General features: G+C 45.1%; 1 protein-coding gene across 1 annotated transcript in view; it reads right to left on the bottom strand.

Moving 5' to 3' along the window:
• The window catches only part of CAMKV (CaM kinase like vesicle associated), a 102808-nt gene that overhangs the window by 44943 nt on the left and 39756 nt on the right, over positions 1-18109 (bottom strand). Inside the window, exon 2 of the mRNA XM_033926003.1 lies at positions 13740-13849. Coding sequence (XP_033781894.1) covers positions 13740-13834 — 95 coding nt within the window. The 5' untranslated portion in view covers positions 13835-13849. The remainder of the gene's footprint in view (positions 1-13739; positions 13850-18109) is intronic.

Raw genomic sequence — 18109 nt, 5'->3', positions numbered from 1 at the left:
TATATCAAAGCAAGTTTCCCCATAGGAAGTAAGGGAAACTGCTTTGATTGGTTCCACCTCCTCCCCCCCCCCCCTAGGCTACCTGCACTGCTCCATTCTCCCCCCCCTTGAGGAATCCGACGCTGTTCCAAACCCCCCCCCCTGCGATCTGGCATCCCCCCCAGCGATTCGGCATCTCCCCCCCCCCGCTCACGTTGCCCCCCCTCCACCACGATCCTACTTCCCCCCCCCCCCGAGCAGTCAATGACACCCTTTACCCAACTTGGCACCAGTGCCGGTGCCTGAAGATCCTCCCTGTTCTGGCGCGGCTGGGCGGTGGGTCGGAGATCCTCCTTCTTCTGGGCTGGGCTGGGCTGGACTGGCTTTGAGCATTTGCGCATGCTCAAAGCCTTCTGGTCTCGCTCTCAATCTTGGAGAGAGCGAGACTAGAAGGCTTTGAGCATGCGCAAATGCTCAAAGCCAGTCCAGCCCAGCCCAGACCAGAAGAAGGAGGATCTCCGACGCACCGCCCAGCCCAGGCCGCGCCAGAAGAGGGAGGATCTTCGGGCACCAGCACTGGTGCCAAGTCGGGTAAAGGGTGTCATTGACTGCTCGGGGGGGGGGGGGAAATAGGATCGCGGTGGAAGGGGGGCAACGCGAGCGGGGGGGATGCCGGATCGTGGGGGGGGGCGCTCGTACAGCGAGGCAAGCTCGATTTACGAGGCACCAAGTATGCAAATGTTTTGCTCGTCTTGCAAAACACTCACAAACTGGTGCACTCGTATACCGAGGTACCACTGTACTGCTGTTTTATCTGTGAGTGGGATAGCCAAGACCGATGATCCTATTACATCATTGAAGACTGGCCACTTTGTAATCATTTGGATCCTCTTGTCGATCTGAAACAAGTGCAACTGCCACCTCGTCACATAAAGCTAGGAATTATGAAGAACTTTGTTAAGGCTATGAACAAGGAAGGTGAAGGATTTCGCTATTTTATTTGGAAAATTTCCTTTTATAAGCACTCAGAAGTTAAAGGAAGGCATTTTTGTGGGGCCACAAAAAAAAATTGAAACAGGCACTTTGAAGTCTTGCAAGGACGTGAGAAAAGTGCATGGATAACACTGAAGAATGTAATTGAGAATTTTCTGAGGAATAGGGAGGCAGCAGACTCTGTCCAAATTGTGGAGATGACGCTTAAGGCATTCTGTGATCTCAAATGCAACATGTCACTAAAAATTCATGTCACTAAAAATTCGCATCTCACATTTTTTCCCTGAGAATCTTGTAACTCAGTTTATCTGGGCATTAGGTAGAGCAGTCTAAGCTCATTTTTGGGAAACAAAGGTATGATCATGTTTCCCTCTGTTGCAAAACAGGTCAGTGGCCTCTTTCTGATTATAAATACACGTTTGATTCCAGTCTTACAGCAGCCGTGGAGAAGAGCCAAGCAGTGGGATGTGCTCCTGACAAGAGAACGAAACGGGGGACTCTGTAGGGCTTTCAGTCGAGGCACCCCCTAAAGAGAGAGCTTTGACTCCATGAGGACTTTTGAAAGCTAAGTTTTTCTGCATATTACATTTTATGGAGAAAATTGCTATATTTAAGAACTGTTAGATTTAAACGTTTTCACTGATACACGATTGATTTTACTTGATTCCAAACTTGCACTGGGCAATTTACTATTTATTGATTGTTTTATATTTGAAAGACACTTTGATAATTAAAAGGTTCATGGGGAGACAGAAGGTGATGTTTGTGGGTATAACTCCTTTGGAGCCTTTTCTCTCAGGAAGTTCCCAGGACTGATTTAGTCTCCCTGTGTTGGCCATTCTACAAATTTAATTCTTAATTCTTTTTGAATAGAATGAGTGCTGGTGCATAGTTGGAATTCAAGGAACTGAAGCAGGTCTGTGTGAGTGAACCAGATTTGAAATTGATCCCTTCATATTTATTAAGAACTTGAGGCTTTTTGATATTTGATCCATACGGGTGGATAAGGGAGTAAATTTTTCTACATAGATTTATGGTTTTTATTTATATCTCACTTTATACAAAGTGGGTTCCAAAACACATACATAGTAACCCCCCAAAAAAAGAATAGACATTACAACAACACATACGTGCAAGCACATACTTGTCTTAACTACTTGTTCTACATAAAATACACATCAAAAACAAACCACCACACCCTCGCATGCAGTACTCACCCATGTCTCTTTGTATTATTTACACATTCACGTTGTAAAACTTCATTTTCTTCTTCCCATAGCATCCATATTTCATCTGACAAAACAGATGATCTAATCTAATATTTGATTTTTTTATACCGATTTCATCCCAACAGGAGGGCTTGACTCGGTTTACAAAATACTAATAAAATTATACAAGAGATTAGAACAGAATCTTTAGGATTGATTTGAAAAAGAAGGATTTCTGAAATAAATATGCTGACATATGTAACCCGGGAGTTTATTTCACTCTGCTGGGCCCGCACATGAAAATGTCACAGCCCTCGTGGTTTGCAACATCACCGTTAGCAGCAGAACATAACTTTAAGAGTGAAGTCTGATATGCGATTACCTTGGAGTCTATTGTCAGTTTTTCTCCCGTTGTAGTAGTAATTCCCGATGAGCATATTTAGCTCTTAAATCATATCGTGTGGGTACTCCCCAGTGTGAAAATCTGGTCTTCAACATTTTTGCTTGTATCTTAAATTCCTCAAATGAAGAACAAATTCTTCTAATCCATAAAAACTCGCCCTAATGTGATATGGATGATAACTATGGTAGCATAAAAAGCTGTTTCTGTCAGTCACAAACCAATATGGTGTTAGTAGATGTGGCTGTCTAAAACGTTTATACTCTCTTGATCATACGAAGCTTATGAACTTGATGCTTGAATTTAGCGTATTCATCCATGATATAAAATCTTGTAATTTCTCCTTCGTAGATGACCAGATTAATAGAATGTCATCTTGAAACCACTTCCAAAACGTCACGTGTTTGAATGACTCGGCCTTGTAAATTTGCTCTTCTATCGTTGCAATGTCAGTGATGGGGGTGAAAGATTCCCCCTTCGCAATGCCATGAATTTGTTCAGAAACATTCCCCATTGAACCAGAAGCAATTCTTATATAGAACTGTGCTAATTTCAGTAAAAAAATTCCAATGTACAAATTTGTTCCTCATTTGAAGAATTTAAGATACTAGCAAAAATGTTAAAGACCAGATTTTTACAATGGGGGAATCCACATGATATGATTAGATCTTCATATTTAAGAGCTAAATATGCTCATTGGGAATCTATATATATAAAATCGGAGGTATGTGTGTGTGTATGTGCCGCGATCACGCAAAAACGGCTTGACCGATTTGAACGAAACTTGGTATGCAGATCCCTCACTACCTGGGATGATATGTTCTGGGGGTCTCGCGGCCCACCTGCACACGTGGGCGGAGCTACAAACAGAAATTCACATTTCACCCATTCATGTCAATGGAAAAAATGTAAAAAGCTGCCATTCTCACAGTAATTCAAAAACGGCTTGACCGATTTGAACGAAACTTGGTATGCTGATCCCTCACTACCTGGGGTGATATGTTCTGGGGGTCTTGCGGCCCACCTGCACACGTGGGCGGAGCTACAAACATAAAATCGGATTTCACCCATTCATGTCCATGGAAAAAATGTAAAAAACTGCCATTCTCACAGTAATTCAAAAACGACTTGACCTATTTGAACGTACTTGGTATGCAGATCCCTCACTACCTGGGGTGATATGTTCTGGGGGTCTCACGGCCCCACCTGCACACGTGGGCGGAGCTACAAACAGAAAATCTTATTTCACCCATTCATGTCAATGGAAAAAATGTAAAAAGCTGCCTTTCTCACAGTAATTCCAACTATAAAACACTTTATATGACACTATAACCACTAGGGACATCGTTTCTATTCTACCACGGACACCATACATATAGAGTTTGTATGTTCTAACTGTGTTTGTAACTGTTTCCTTCATGCACCCCAGTTCATAATGTTATTACATTACATGAGTACTCACATATCCTGAACTAGGAACACAGGTTCCATTCTGAACCAGGAACAAACTACATGGAGTTTCTTTTCAACCTGAGTTTCCACATATTGAGTTGTTTAAATCAATACTGAAACTTTTGGATGCCACTTATTCCAACAGATCTTCCTTTTCAGTTTAAGAGATTGCAAATTCCAGTGAGACTTGCATTCTCTATCACAATCAACAAATCACAGGGACAGACTATTACATACTGTGGAGTGGATTTAAGATCCCCCTGTTTTTCCCATGGACAACTCTATGTTGCTTGATCAAGGGTGGGTTCACCCAAGAATTTATATGTTCTTGCTCCTGGAGATGAAACTAAAAATGTTGTTTATAATCAAGTTTTGTGTTAGTTGTATTGTATTCATTTTGTCAAATATTTCACATTATAATTTGATTATTGTACTTTTTATAAAGCTGTAAAATAATAATTTCATTCACCACTATAAAGTATCTTTATTTCAATCCATTTACTGTGTTATTGCTATAATTAAATACCCGTGCAACGCCGGGGCATCAGCTAGTTATTATTATAACAGAAGACAAAAGAAACTGACAATAGACTCGTCTATATACAAATTTACTCCCTTAAGCACCACTGGCATGTGTTGCAATTAATAGACAAACTGAAGAAAGAAATTTAAACATGGTCATGTCGGAAGGGGTGATTTTTGCAATGCCTAGAGACTACAGATAGGTTTCCTTCACTACTTACAATTATTAGACCACGCAAAGTGAAAAAAAAATAACTTTTTAGTTCTAGGCGGTTTACAACAAAAGAAACTGAAACAGTCGGCAAATTATACAGAATCATAGTAAGAGACATAAAAATCATGGGACCTATTAAGAACTGAGCTGTTCTCGTATAGGGTAGATCTTAAATGCATAAGAATTGTTGAAGTTCTAGATCCCCCCCCTTAACCATGTTTGAATAGTGTCTCTCCACAGCTTAAAGCCGGGCAGTCCAGAGGAGCCAGGAAGAGAGTGAAAAACAGATTGGCCTATGGCAGAGGAATTGGTGAGCAGAACCAAGGAGAAGCAATGGACATCCAGGAGAGTCTGGTAGGAGCTGAAACTTTTCCTGGAGAGATGGAAGTTTGTTTTCTGCCTGCAGATGCTGGGTTCTTTTTCTTTGAGGAAATTTAGTTTCCTGGACTGTGTGTGAATGTTGCCTTAAAGCATTGATTTTGAGTCAAACAAACGTTTGTAGGGTTTTCCCTGTAGCAGCCAGGCTGGGCAATCGCGTTCCTCTCTCACAGTTGTGTGTAGTTGCTTCAGAAGGAAATGTCCTTAGACTCTCTGAACTTGACCTTCTCGACTTGCTGGGCTGTTCTAAGTTTTTCCCTGACAGTGCCTGGCTTTCTTAGGTTATGCTGAAGTGAAGCCAGGTGATACTCGTGCATGCTTTGCTACCCAGTTTGGGAGGTTTGTGTTTTTTTTGTGTGTTTGTTTTTCTGTGTTCTTTTTTTCTCTTATCCGGCCAAGGACTGGCAGTGCTCATTTGGAATAAACATCTGAGTGAACATTGCAAGCTTCAAATATATAAACTAACTGCTCTGGTGAAGAGGACTGTTATAATCTGCTATTAATGTCCAGAAACAGGGGACCGTGTTTAAGCTATTACTGACAAACGTGCAACCTTTGATTTTGGGTTTTCCTCTGTATGAGAACTGTATGAATTCATGGAATGAGAAGGGTTGTGCGTTTTTGTTTTGTTTCTAACTGCAAGGCTGAAGCCTGTATTATCCCAGGACAAGCAGGCAGCATATTCTTAACGCATGGGTGACGTCACCGACGGAGCCCCTGTACGGACATTTTTCACTAGAAAGTTCTAGTTAGCCGCACCGCGCATGCGCGAGTGCCTTCCCGCCCGACGGAGGAGTGCGTGGTCCCCAGTTTCTTCGTTTCCGCGGAGCGAAGAAGACGCATGTGGTTTCAATGGCCGTTGAAAACATCCTTTTTGCCTTCCCGCTCGCGCTTTTTTCTCGTTTTTTTTCTTTTCCCCACTTTGGGTTCTCTTTTTTATTCGATTCAAAAAAAAAAAAAAAATCTCTCGATTTTCTCTATTTTTTTGAAACCGGCCCCAGCAGGGCCTGTTGTCACCATATAGGCCTCCGGTTTTGATTTTGCGGAGGCCGTGTTTCCCTTCATGCCCCCTCAACCGGGCTTTAAGAAGTGCCAGCGGTGTGCACGCCCGATCTCCCTCACTGACCCACACAATTGGTGCCTACAGTGTTTGGGTCCAGAGCATCGGGCTGACACCTGCACCCACTGTGCCACTCTTAAGAAACGCACCTTAAAAAATCGGCAGATCCAGCAGAACATCCTTTTCGGTACCGGATCTGCTATGGAACCTGCAGCGACGTTGACGGTACCGCAAAAGACGGCACCGACCACTTCGACGACGCCCGATCCTTCCTCGGGGTCGCTGGCACCAGGTAAGCCGGCTAAGAAGCCTTCCACCTCCCTTGAGCGCCCGCCTGCCACAGTGGCAACGCCGGTCCTCCCGGCCTCACGCCGACCCCGCAAACGCTCCGCCCCGATCTCGGTGAGTGCCTCATAGAAACATAGAAACATAGAAATTGACGGCAGAAAAGGGCTATAGCCCATCGAGTCTGCCCATACCAATGACCCACTCCCTGATTCTTACTCTCCTAGAGATCCCACATGAATATCCCATTTTCTCTTGAAATCTAACACGCTGCTGGCCTCAATCACCCTCTGAGGCAGCTCGTTCCAATGATCTACCACCCTTTCAGTGAAGAAGTACTTCCTCGCATCACCCTGAAATTTCCCTCCCCTGATTTTCAGCGAGTGTCCTCTGGTTACTGAGGGCCCTGTAAGACTGAAGATATCATCTTTCACCTCTATACGCCCAGTAATATACTTAAAGGTCTCAATCATGTCCCCTCTCTCTCTTCGCTCCTCCAGTGAGTACATCCTCAGTTTTTTTAACCTTTCTTCATACGTGAGTTCCCTGAGCCCCAAAACCATCCTGGTAGCCATTCGCTGAACCGACTCAATTCTCAACACATCTTTTCGGTAGTGTGGTCTCCAGTATTGAACACAATACTCGAGATGAGGTCTCACCATGGATCTGTACAGCGGCATTATGACTTCAGGTTTTCTGCTGACAAAACCCCTACGAATACAGCCCATCATTTGTCTTGCCTTGGACGATGCCTTCTCTACTTGATTGGCAGCCTTCATATCGTCGCTAATGATCACTCCTAAATCACGTTCCACCTCATCGCCGGGGCGTGGAGCAGCACCTATGGAACCGAAAAAGAAAAAAGCGGTCCCGGTGTCACCCCTGGATGACCGCATCGCGGCCATACTCCATGACAAATTGCAGGAACAGCTGCAGCAACAACTCCAGCACCTGTTACCGACCCTCTTGGCACCACTTCTTTCGGTACCAGACCGGCCCGAGCCTCGCACCATCCCACCGGTGTCCACCCCTTCGGTGCCACTCAACACTTCCATGCCAGTCCTCTCGGCTGAACCACCCCATTTTCACCCTGTGGTACAGACCCGCTCTGAGGTTGATCTTCCTCGGGACCAGGAAGGGCACCGGTCTCCCCGGGACCCAGAATGGCACCGCTCTTCCCGGGACCGGGGTCAGCACCGGTCTTCCTCTCCCGGTACCGTCTCCATGCGCTCTGGCAAGTCTCTTTCTAAGACCCGCCACACCGAGCCTTCCACCCCGATATCTCGGCGTGCGCACACTGATATCAGGGACCCGGACTTATGGGAAGAATCCCCACCCGGTACCGAGGAGGACGCATCATCCACAGACGAGGAACCCTCAGCGCCCGATACCACTTCCAAGCCTGAGCAATCCTCTTTCACCAAATTCCTCAGGGAGATGTCGGCGGCTCTTTCTATTCCTTTAGAGTCCAACTCCAAAAAGTCCCAGGCCTTTCTGGATGCCTTAGACTTTGAACAACCTCCCAAAGAGTTCCTCAAGTTACCCGTCCATGACATACTGCGGGAAACTTTTTATAAAAATTGGGAAAATCCACTCACTGTCCCCGGAGCTCCTCGTAAGCTTGACAGCCTATACAGGGTCATCCCAATTCCGGGTTTTGACAAACCTCAATTGCCCCATGAGTCTCTCCTAGTTGAGTCTACATTAAAGAAAACTCAGGGCTCCAGTGTTTATGCCTCCACCCCTCCTGGCAGAGAAGGCAAAACGATGGATAAGTTTGGCAAACGCCTTTATCAAAATGCCATGCTAGCCAACAGGGCGAATAATTACACATTTCACTTCTCATTTTATATGAAGTATCTCGTACAACAACTAACCGCCCTACAAAAATACATCCCTGAACGCAAGGTTCCACTCTTTCAACAACAAATTTCCAGCCTCCTTCAACTGCGGAAATTCATGGTGCGCTCTATTTATGATTCATTTGAGCTGACCTCCCGAGCGTCTGCCATAGCTGTTGCCATGCGACGTCTGGCCTGGTTGAGGGTATCTGATCTTGACATCAACCACCAAGACCGCCTAGCTAACGCACCCTGTCTTGGGGATGAACTTTTTGGGGAGTCCCTGGATTCAACCACCCAGAAGCTCTCAGCACATGAGACCAGATGGGACACTCTGGTAAAACCTAAAAAGAAGGCTCCACCTGCTCGTCCTTATAGACCACAGTCCTCTTACCAGCGCAGGTTCTCGGCCAGGCCTCTCAACCCGCCCCAACAGCAGCCTCGCAGACCTCGTCAACAACAACACACTCAGGCTCGCTCTCAATCTCACCAACCTGCCAAGCCTCTTCCTCCGTCAAAACCATCTCAGCCCTTTTGACTCCTTTCTCCAGGGCATAGCCAGTCTTCCACCATCATTACCTCTTCCTCAGCCAATCGGAGGACGTCTCCAACTCTTCCTCAACCGTTGGGAGGTCATCACATCAGACCTGTGGGTCCTCAACATCATCCGCCACGGCTACTCTCTCAACTTCCAGACTCTTCCACCAGACAACACTCCTATAGAGTCTGCGTCCCACTCCTCCCAGTCCCTTCTCCTCCTAAGGGAGGTCCAATCCCTCCTTCTCCTCAATGCCATCGAAGAGGTTCCCACAGACCAAAGGGGTCAGGGATTCTACTCCCGCTACTTCCTGGTTCCCAAGAAGACAGGAGACCTTCGTCCCATCCTCGGTCTCCGGGACCTCAACAAGTGTCTGGTCAAGGAAAAGTTCAGAATGCTCTCCCTGGCCACGCTTTATCCTCTTCTCTCTCACCACGACTGGCTATGTTCCCTGGACCTCAAAGAGGCCTACACTCACATTCCAATCCATCTGAATTCATGTCGCTACCTCCGATTTCAGATACAGCACCGCCACTATCAGTACAAGGTGCTACCCTTTGGCCTCGCATCATCGCCCAGGGTGTTCACCAAGTGCCTTATTGTGGTGGCGGCCTTTCTCAGGTCTCACAACCTCCAGGTGTTCCCCTACTTGGACGATTGGTTGGTAAAAGCACCTACGTCTCCACTTGTGCTACAATCCACTCAGTACACCATCTCCTTCCTCCATCTCCTGGGGTTCGAGATCAACTACCCCAAGTCGCATCTGCTTCCCACACAGCGACTTCAGTTCATTGGAGCCGTTCTCGACACCACTCTCATGAGGGCGTTTCTCCCCTCCGACCGCCAACGGACCCTGCTCCACCTCTGCCGCCAGGTGCTCCTTCATCACTCCATTCCAGCTCGGCAGATGATGGTCCTCCTGGGCCACATGGCCTCGACGGGCCATGTGCTTCCTCTGGCGCGACTCCACCTCAGGACACCTCAATGGACTCTAGCCAACCAATGGTCACAGACCACCGATCCTCTTTCTCATCCCATCTCTGTGACATCGTCTCTTCAGCAATCTCTTCAATGGTGGTTGAACTCATCCAATCTTTCCAGGGGTCTACTCTTTCATCTACCCCCTCACTCCATGATCATAACCACAGATGCCTCCTCCTATGCATGGGGAGCTCACCTGGGAGAACTTTGCACTCAGGGACTCTGGACCCCTCAGGAGCGTCAACATCACATCAATTTCCTGGAACTCAGGGCCATGTTCTATGCCCTCAAGGCCTTCCAGCACCTTCTCTACCCTCAGGTTCTTCTCCTGTGCACAGACAACCAAGTCGCCATGTACTACATAAACAAACAAGGCGGCACCGGATCTCCCCTCCTCTGTCAGGAGGCCATCCGCATCTGGACCTGGGCCACAGCCCGCAGTCTCTTCCTCAAGGCTGTCTATATCCAGGGCGAACAGAACTCCCTGGCCGACAATCTCAGCCGCATCCTTCAACCTCACGAGTGGACTCTGGATCCCCCCACACTCCGCTCCATCTTTGCTCGGTGGGGCACCCCTCAGGTGGACCTCTTTGCAGCTCCTCACAACCATCAGCTGCCCCAGTTCTGTTCCAGACTCTTCTCTCCTCATCGTCTGGCCCCGGATGCATTCCTGCTCGACTGGACGGATCGGTTCCTCTATGCCTTTCCTCCACTGCCTCTGATGTTGCGGACGTTATTCAAACTCCACAGGGACAAAGCCACCATGATTCTCATCGCCCCCCGGTGGCCTCGCCAACACTGGTTCTCCCTCCTGCTCCAGCTCAGCTCCAGGGAGCCCATTCCTCTTCCTGTGTTTCCTACTCTACTTACACAGCAGCATCAGTATCTACTGCATCCCAATCTGTTCTCACTCCACCTGACAGCTTGGTTTCTCTCGGGCTGACCTCTACAGAGAATCTATCTCAGCCTGTCCGTCGTATTCTGGATGCCTCCAGGAAACCGGCCACCCTCCAATGTTACCATCAGAAGTGGACCCGGTTCTCCTCTTGGTGTCTGCTTCATCATCACGATCCCACCTCATTGGCGGTGGAAACCGTACTGGACTATTTGCTCTCTCTCTCCAACGTTGGCCTCAAGTCGACCTCAATCAGAGTCCACCTCAGTGCCATCACTGCGTTCCATGAGCCTATCCTCGGAAAACCTCTTACGGCTCATCCCCTGGTTTCCCGGTTCATGAGAGGCCTCTTCAATGTCAAACCACCTCTGAAGCCTCCTCCAGTCGTCTGGGACCTGAATGTGGTTTTATCAGCACTCATGAAATCTTGGTTTGAGCCTCTTGCCACAACTTCACTCAAATTTCTTACATGGAAGGTGCTTTTCCTCATTGCCATCACCTCTGCCAGGAGGGTTAGTGAGCTGCATGCACTGGTTGCCGACCCACCTTTCACTGTTTTTCACCATGACAAGGTGGTTCTGCGTACCCATCCTAAATTCCTTCCCAAGGTGGTCTCGGACTTTCATCTCAACCAGTCCATTGTGTTGCCTGTCTTTTTCCCTAAGCCCCATTCTCATCCTGGGGAACAGGCATTGCACACGCTGGACTGTAAGAGTGCCCTTGCTTATTACCTTGACCGTACCAGGGCTCACCGCTCATCTCCTCAGCTCCTTTTATCCTTCGATCCTAACCGTCTAGGTCGTCCTGTCTCCAAACGGACACTTTCCAACTGGCTTGCTGCCTGCATTGCGTTCTGTTATGCTCGGGCCGGTCTCTCACTGGAAGGTGCTGTTACGGCCCACAGGGTCAGAGCTATGGCTGCTTCTGTGGCTTTCCTCCGTTCAACGCCCATCGAGGAAATCTGCAAGGCGGCCACTTGGTCCTCATTTCACACATTCACTACTGTCTGGATACCTTCTCCAGACGGGATGGGCACTTCGGCCAATCTGTGTTACACAATTTATTTTCCTAATGGCCAACCATCCCTCCTCCCTCTCTGTTAGCTTGGAGGTCACCCATGCGTTAAGAATATGCTGCCTGCTTGTCCTGGGATAAAGCACAGTTACTTACCGTAACAGGTGTTATCCAGGGACAGCAGGCAGATATTCTTACGACCCACCCTCCTCCCCGGGTTGGCTTCTTAGCTGGCTTATCTTAACTGGGGACCACGCACTCCTCCGTCGGGCGGGAAGGCACTCGCGCATGCGCGGTGCAGCCAACTAGAACTTTCTAGTGAAAAATGTCCGTACCGGGGCTCTGTCGGTGACGTCACCCATGTGTTAAGAATATCTGCCTGCTGTCCCTGGATAACACCTGTTACGGTAAGTAACTGTGCTTTATGGTTTCTTTGGCCAGTGGCTGAAATAAAGCTATTGTGTTTGCCATTTCTGACTGAGCTGTTGCATGACCCTGTTAGGCTGTTAGCCAGCCAGATAAGTCCTGAAGGGTCCCTTGGTTGTAAGGGACACGCCATACCAGAAGTTTTGTCACGATCCCATGGACTCGCACATCTCGGGGGCGCAGGTGTGACAGCATGCAGGAGACAGAAATAAATAAATATTGGATTTACAGAAGAAGGAAGTGCAACCAGAGACTCATGAAATCACCAGACAAAAAGGTAGGAAAAATGGTTTTATTCTCAATTTAGTGATCAAAATGTGTCCATTTTGAGAATTTATATCTGTTGTCTATATTTTGGACTATGGTCCCCTTTTACTAAACTGCAATAGCGTTTTTTAGCACAGGGAGCCTATGAGCCTCGGGAATAGCACGGGGCATTCAGGGCAGCTCCCTGGCTAAAAACCGCTTTAGCGGTTTAGTAAAAAGGGAAAGGGGTATATTTGTCTTTTTTTGTATAGTTGTTACTGAGGTGACATTGCATATTTTAAAGTCATCTGCCATGACCTCTGGGAAAAAAATCTCCCGAATACAAATGATTAACATTTTCCCTGCGTACAGTGTGCTTTGTGTTTTAAAAAATTTTATTATTGGTAGATCATTTTGACTTGGTCATTTTTAAAAGTAGCTCACAAGCCCCAAAAGTGTGGGCACCTCTGATCTACACTTTGCTTGCCAAATATACAGTATACATAAAGATATATATCTAATGAATAATATACCCATATATTTCCAACCTGGTATTTCGTTTTTCTATTTCCAGCAAATCTAACCAAATCTTCGGGCCAAATAAGGAACAAATCGTTCCCTAGATTAATTATTGTAGTTTATTTTAATTATACTTTTGCTCCTACAAATCAGATCCTTGAAGGTATAACCTGAGAGCTTTGTCCTCAAGGCTTTAAAGGATGAAAGAAGAGAGGAAAAAAATGGATAAACAAATTTCCTTTTCTACTTTCCATCAGTTTGTTCCATGTTTTTATCTGATAAAAATCCAAGTTGAAGTCAACCCTGTAGTTCAAAACTCAAATTCTGGCCTGAACTAACTTAATGGATGAAAGGATATTGCTGCCTGAGTAGATTATTTTGCCATCATCTCCCAGTACAATCAGGTCCCCAATCTCATCATTTATACACAAAGTAACCCCTCTGATGCTCACAATTCTGTGTACCAGTGAATTTATAGGATCTTTTTCACGTAGGGTTACCCTCCTGCCAGACATGCTTTTGAGGAAGCTTTTCAAAACCCAGACAATGTGGACCCCCAGACCTGTCCAGGGAAATACGGACGTCTGGTAACCCTATTCTCACAGAGACCTCTGTTTTCCTCTTCCAAAGACCACTGAAGGAATACAGGGATCTTGTTTTGGTTCCCCCCCCCTCCTAGAATTCTCATTTCTGGCACAATCCCTACTCAACTCTTGCATCTCCCTTTTGCCCCTCAGATCCCGTGAGACTCGTCTATGCTCACCAACTTTCTGGTTTTCTTCACTTACGTTTTGATAATTTGTCCCAACTCATATTTGTCTGTCACCTCATCAGGATGGTTATAATCCTTCTTGTCTCCCAGGGTTACACAACCAAATGGCATCACCACACAGGGGGCCTGTGGAAAGGAGAAGAAACTCAAGTTTGTTTTCTAGAATACATTTTCAAGATCTATGGTCCCAATATTCAAAAGGCTTATGCTCCTGACTTATGCTCCAAAACTGGCCTATTTGACAACTTAGTAGGGCTGAGTTCCTAAATGTATAATCAAAGGATTAGCTACATAGCATGATTTAAGCGGACTGGAGATCTTCCAGCCACTTAACCCACTCCAAATTGTCCAGCTGCCAATATTTCTAGCACTTAACCCAGGAAGTGCCACTGAATATTGGTTCTGACTACCATGGTATTGTCCAGATGTGCTGGGATGGTCTGGATGGAGTTGGGGCATTTCCAGAAGTACAGCACTGAATATTGGCCATACCGCATAAATCCTAATCGCCAAAGAACCAGATGTTCCATGCTAATACCTAGATATGGACTGGCATTGAACATCTGGGTTTATTTTGGCATTTTAGAAAAACACACCCAGCTACTGCTAAATATTGACTGCAAAATTTCACTAAACTCCTAATTTTAGAAGCATAAAATACAAGAAGATGACAAGAACAGATTTAGGGTGGGGGAAAAGGAGTTTAATACTGATTTTCAACACTAAGCTAAAAAAAAATTAAGCTCAATCTAGGCAAATTAGTGACGGGCCTAAATTTATAAGCATAGCTGTTAAGATCCTCAATTCAGACAAATTTTCAACTGAAAATGTAGCCTCTTAAATTTGGTCAGAAAGAGCACAAGGTTAGGAATCTAACAGGAGCTTGCATTTAGGCTTTCAGATCTTTTTGAAAATCAGGCCCCTGAGGAGGAGCCTAACTAAGATGGCACCCTAAATGAGATTGGAAGAATGCCGTGGATCTTTTCCTGCTTTAATGGTTAAACGTAAATCCAAAACCCGGGTTTTTCCTACTGAACCCAGGACGTTGCCTCCATCGGGACCGATGGACTCATTCGTCACTCAAACTCCCAGTGGGAAACCGGAAGAGTTATCCTCGGCGCGAGGCGAGAGCTCATCAGAGAGCCCTCAAGCCTCTTTCGAGGTTGCCAGTCTCTCTCCGGAGGAGCGGAGTTCAGCACCGTGGCCACTTCCACCACCGTTGGCTTGTAGCACGGTTGGAGTGGGGAGTGAGACTCCGATGCCAGAGAGCAGCCGGGAAATTGAAGTCCCAGCTGTACAGCGGGCATCAGAAGTTTTTGAGATCCAGCAATTACAGCGTGATCTCCTGGAGACGCCAGAGGAGCACCAGAATCTTGTCAGTAATTACAGCATCAGGTACTGTGAAACCAAAACCAGTAGAATTTAATTTTGCTATAGCACCTTTAATAAAGCCCCCAGTCATAGACTTTAATTCGATATGGGATGCCATATCTTAGTTGCAATCCTCATTGGGTACTCAAATGCATATTGTTCGGGAGTACTTTCTGAAACTACCAAATTGCAACAAAGAGTGGAGAGGATTGAAAAAGACTTAATACAACAGAAACAAAAGGTGGAAACAATTACGGCTCAAAACCAACTTGTGATGAAATAAAATGGGAATATCAATTTCAAATTAGAAATGTTAGAAAATCTTTCAAGAAGGCAAAATTTGAGGATAATAAATTTTTCCTAAGATGATAACAGTTTCAGCATTAGATATGTATGAGAAGTATCTTTCAGAGACCTTGAATATTCCTCAGGACAATTATCCTCCTGTCTCAAAAAATTTACTATCTACCAAAAGGGGAAAAAGATTATCCGAAGATCAACAAGCTCAAGAAATGGGCTTGTTAGACCTTACAAATATCTTAGAAACTTCAGATTCTGATCAAATAGAAGTAGTTACGCTCTTTGTACATTTGGTGTTGGATTCTGATAGAGACTGGTTATTAAAAATTTTCTTTAGATTTAAGGATAAATTATTTCTGAAACAAAAAATAAGAATGTACCCAGATGTCTCTAGAATAACCAAAAAAAAAGAGGAAACAGTTTCTCCTTTTAAGATCTCAGGTCTTGAAACTGGGAGCCACTTTCTTGTTAAGATTTCCTTGTAAATGTTGTATTAATTATCAAGGAGTAAAATATTTTTTTTTTGAGTCTTCACAGTTGTTAAGATTTATAACCAGTAAAAATGATTTCTGAGAGCTGCCCTGTGTGTCCACAGGAGTAAGACTCCTGAATAGAATCTGGGTTGTTATCAGAGGTGTCATCTTTCTTTAAAAAAATTTTTTGTATAGATTTTGAAATTATCCGATTTTTCCATGCTTCCTTCCTCAAATATAGTGGACTAATTAACAGGATAAGTGAAAAATTGTTTTCTTATTTGTTTTCTTTCCTTTTTGTTGATGTTTTCACTAGTAATGGAATTTATTTCTGTGTATTTGCAATAATGATTATGAATATGATCATGTAATATTGAAAGATTAATAAATATTAAATTATGACAATCGGGCCCTAACTCCCTAATCCTATATTATCATGTGCCAAATTTTATGCTTAACATGCAAAATTGCACACCCAATATAAAATACTACCAGTGAAGGAGGAGCTCTGTTGAGCTTGATAAAGATGGCAGCATAGGAATTTTGCTCCCACGACAACGTCAAGAATCATTTAGAATATTACATTACATTACTGATTTATATTCGCCTCAACCTTGCAGTTCTGGGCGGATTACAAAAGAGACAACTGGACATTTCCAGGATAACTACAGAGAGAATTCTGGTCATTTCCAGGAGAAGTTACAAGAATAATGGAGCTGTATATTTCAAGAGCTACAAGATGCTGTACAAATAGGAAATAGTGCAGATCCAGTATATATACCGTTAGGGAAGCAGTTGACATGCTTGAGGCTAAAGAGAAGGGGACTGGTGAAGGGGGGAGGAGGGGGGAGTTGTGTTGAGGGGGGTCCGATTGAGGTTAAGCCATCTGTATAAATTTTTTGAATAGGTGGGTTTTGATTTCTTTGCGAAAATATTTGAGGCCGCACCTTCAAAAAGATATAAAAAGGATGGAGCTGATCCAGAGGAAGGCTGGGTGGGTGGTCTTTGTGATAAGGCATATGGGGACATACTTAAAGATCTCAATCTGTATATTTGGAGGAAAGGCGAGAGAGGGGAGATATGATAGACGTTTAAATACCTAAGTAATATAAATGTTAATGAGTCGAATCTCTTTCATTTGAAAGGAAACTCTGCAATGAGAGGGCATAGGATGGAGTTAAGAGGTGATAGGATCCGGAGTAATCTGAGGAAATACTTTTTTACGGAAAGGGTGGTAGATGCGGGGAACAGTCTCCCGGAAAAGGTGGTGCAAACAGAGACTGTCTGAATTCAAGAGGGCCTGGGATAGGCAAGTGGGATTTCTCAGATAAAGAGGTAAAGGTTACTGTGGATGGGCCATTTGGCCTTTATATGCCGTCATGTTTCTATGTTTTCTAAGTGCAGTATTGCTGAATACTAAGGATTCAACCACATTTCAACTGGTGTAAGTTCTCATACCCAAAGTTTGGCACCTTTTATAAGACTAGTCCTCTGTGCGTAAAATACAGTATCACATCACATCATGGAGTAGGAGGAGAAGTGCACAGATGGATCGGCAGGTGGTTGGAGAACAGAAAGCAGAGGGTTAGTATAAATGGGAAATTCCCGGACTTGGAGAGGGTGACTAGTGGAGTGCCCCAGGGCTCGGTTCTTGGGCCTATCTTGTTCAATATTTTTATAAACGACCTGGAAGAGGAAACAACTTGCAATATAATAAAGTTTGCAGACGATACAAAACTATGTCGGGCTGTTGACTCCCAAAGGGACTGCGAGGAACTCCAGAAGGATCTGAACAAGCTAGAGGCATGGGCAACAAAGTGGCAGATTAATTTTAACATAAACAAATGCAAGGTGATGCATCTAGGAAAAAAAAATAAAGAACACGAGTATAAGATGTTGGGGGTAACAGCAAAATGCGAACAAGAAAGGGATTTGGGGGTACTGATTGACAGAACTCTAAAGCCTTTGGCACAATGTGTGGCGGCGGCGAAGAAAGCAAACAGGATGTTGGGCATGATTAAGAAGGGGATCACGAGTAGATCGGAAGATGTAATAATGCCACTTTATAGAGCAATGGTCAGACCGCAATTGGAATACTGTGTCCAACACTGGTCTCCATACCTCAAGAAAGATATAACTCTGCTGGAAAGGGTACAGAGGCGAGCCACGAAACTTGTCAAGGGATTGGAGAATTTGAGCTACAAAGAGCGCCTTAGTAAATTGGGATTGTTTACCCTCGAGC

The sequence above is a fragment of the Geotrypetes seraphini genome, chromosome 17 (assembly GCF_902459505.1).
Source record: "Geotrypetes seraphini chromosome 17, aGeoSer1.1, whole genome shotgun sequence".
In the NCBI taxonomy this organism is placed as follows: Eukaryota; Metazoa; Chordata; class Amphibia; order Gymnophiona; family Dermophiidae; genus Geotrypetes; species Geotrypetes seraphini.
This window is presented reverse-complemented; position numbering and strand designations above follow the sequence as displayed.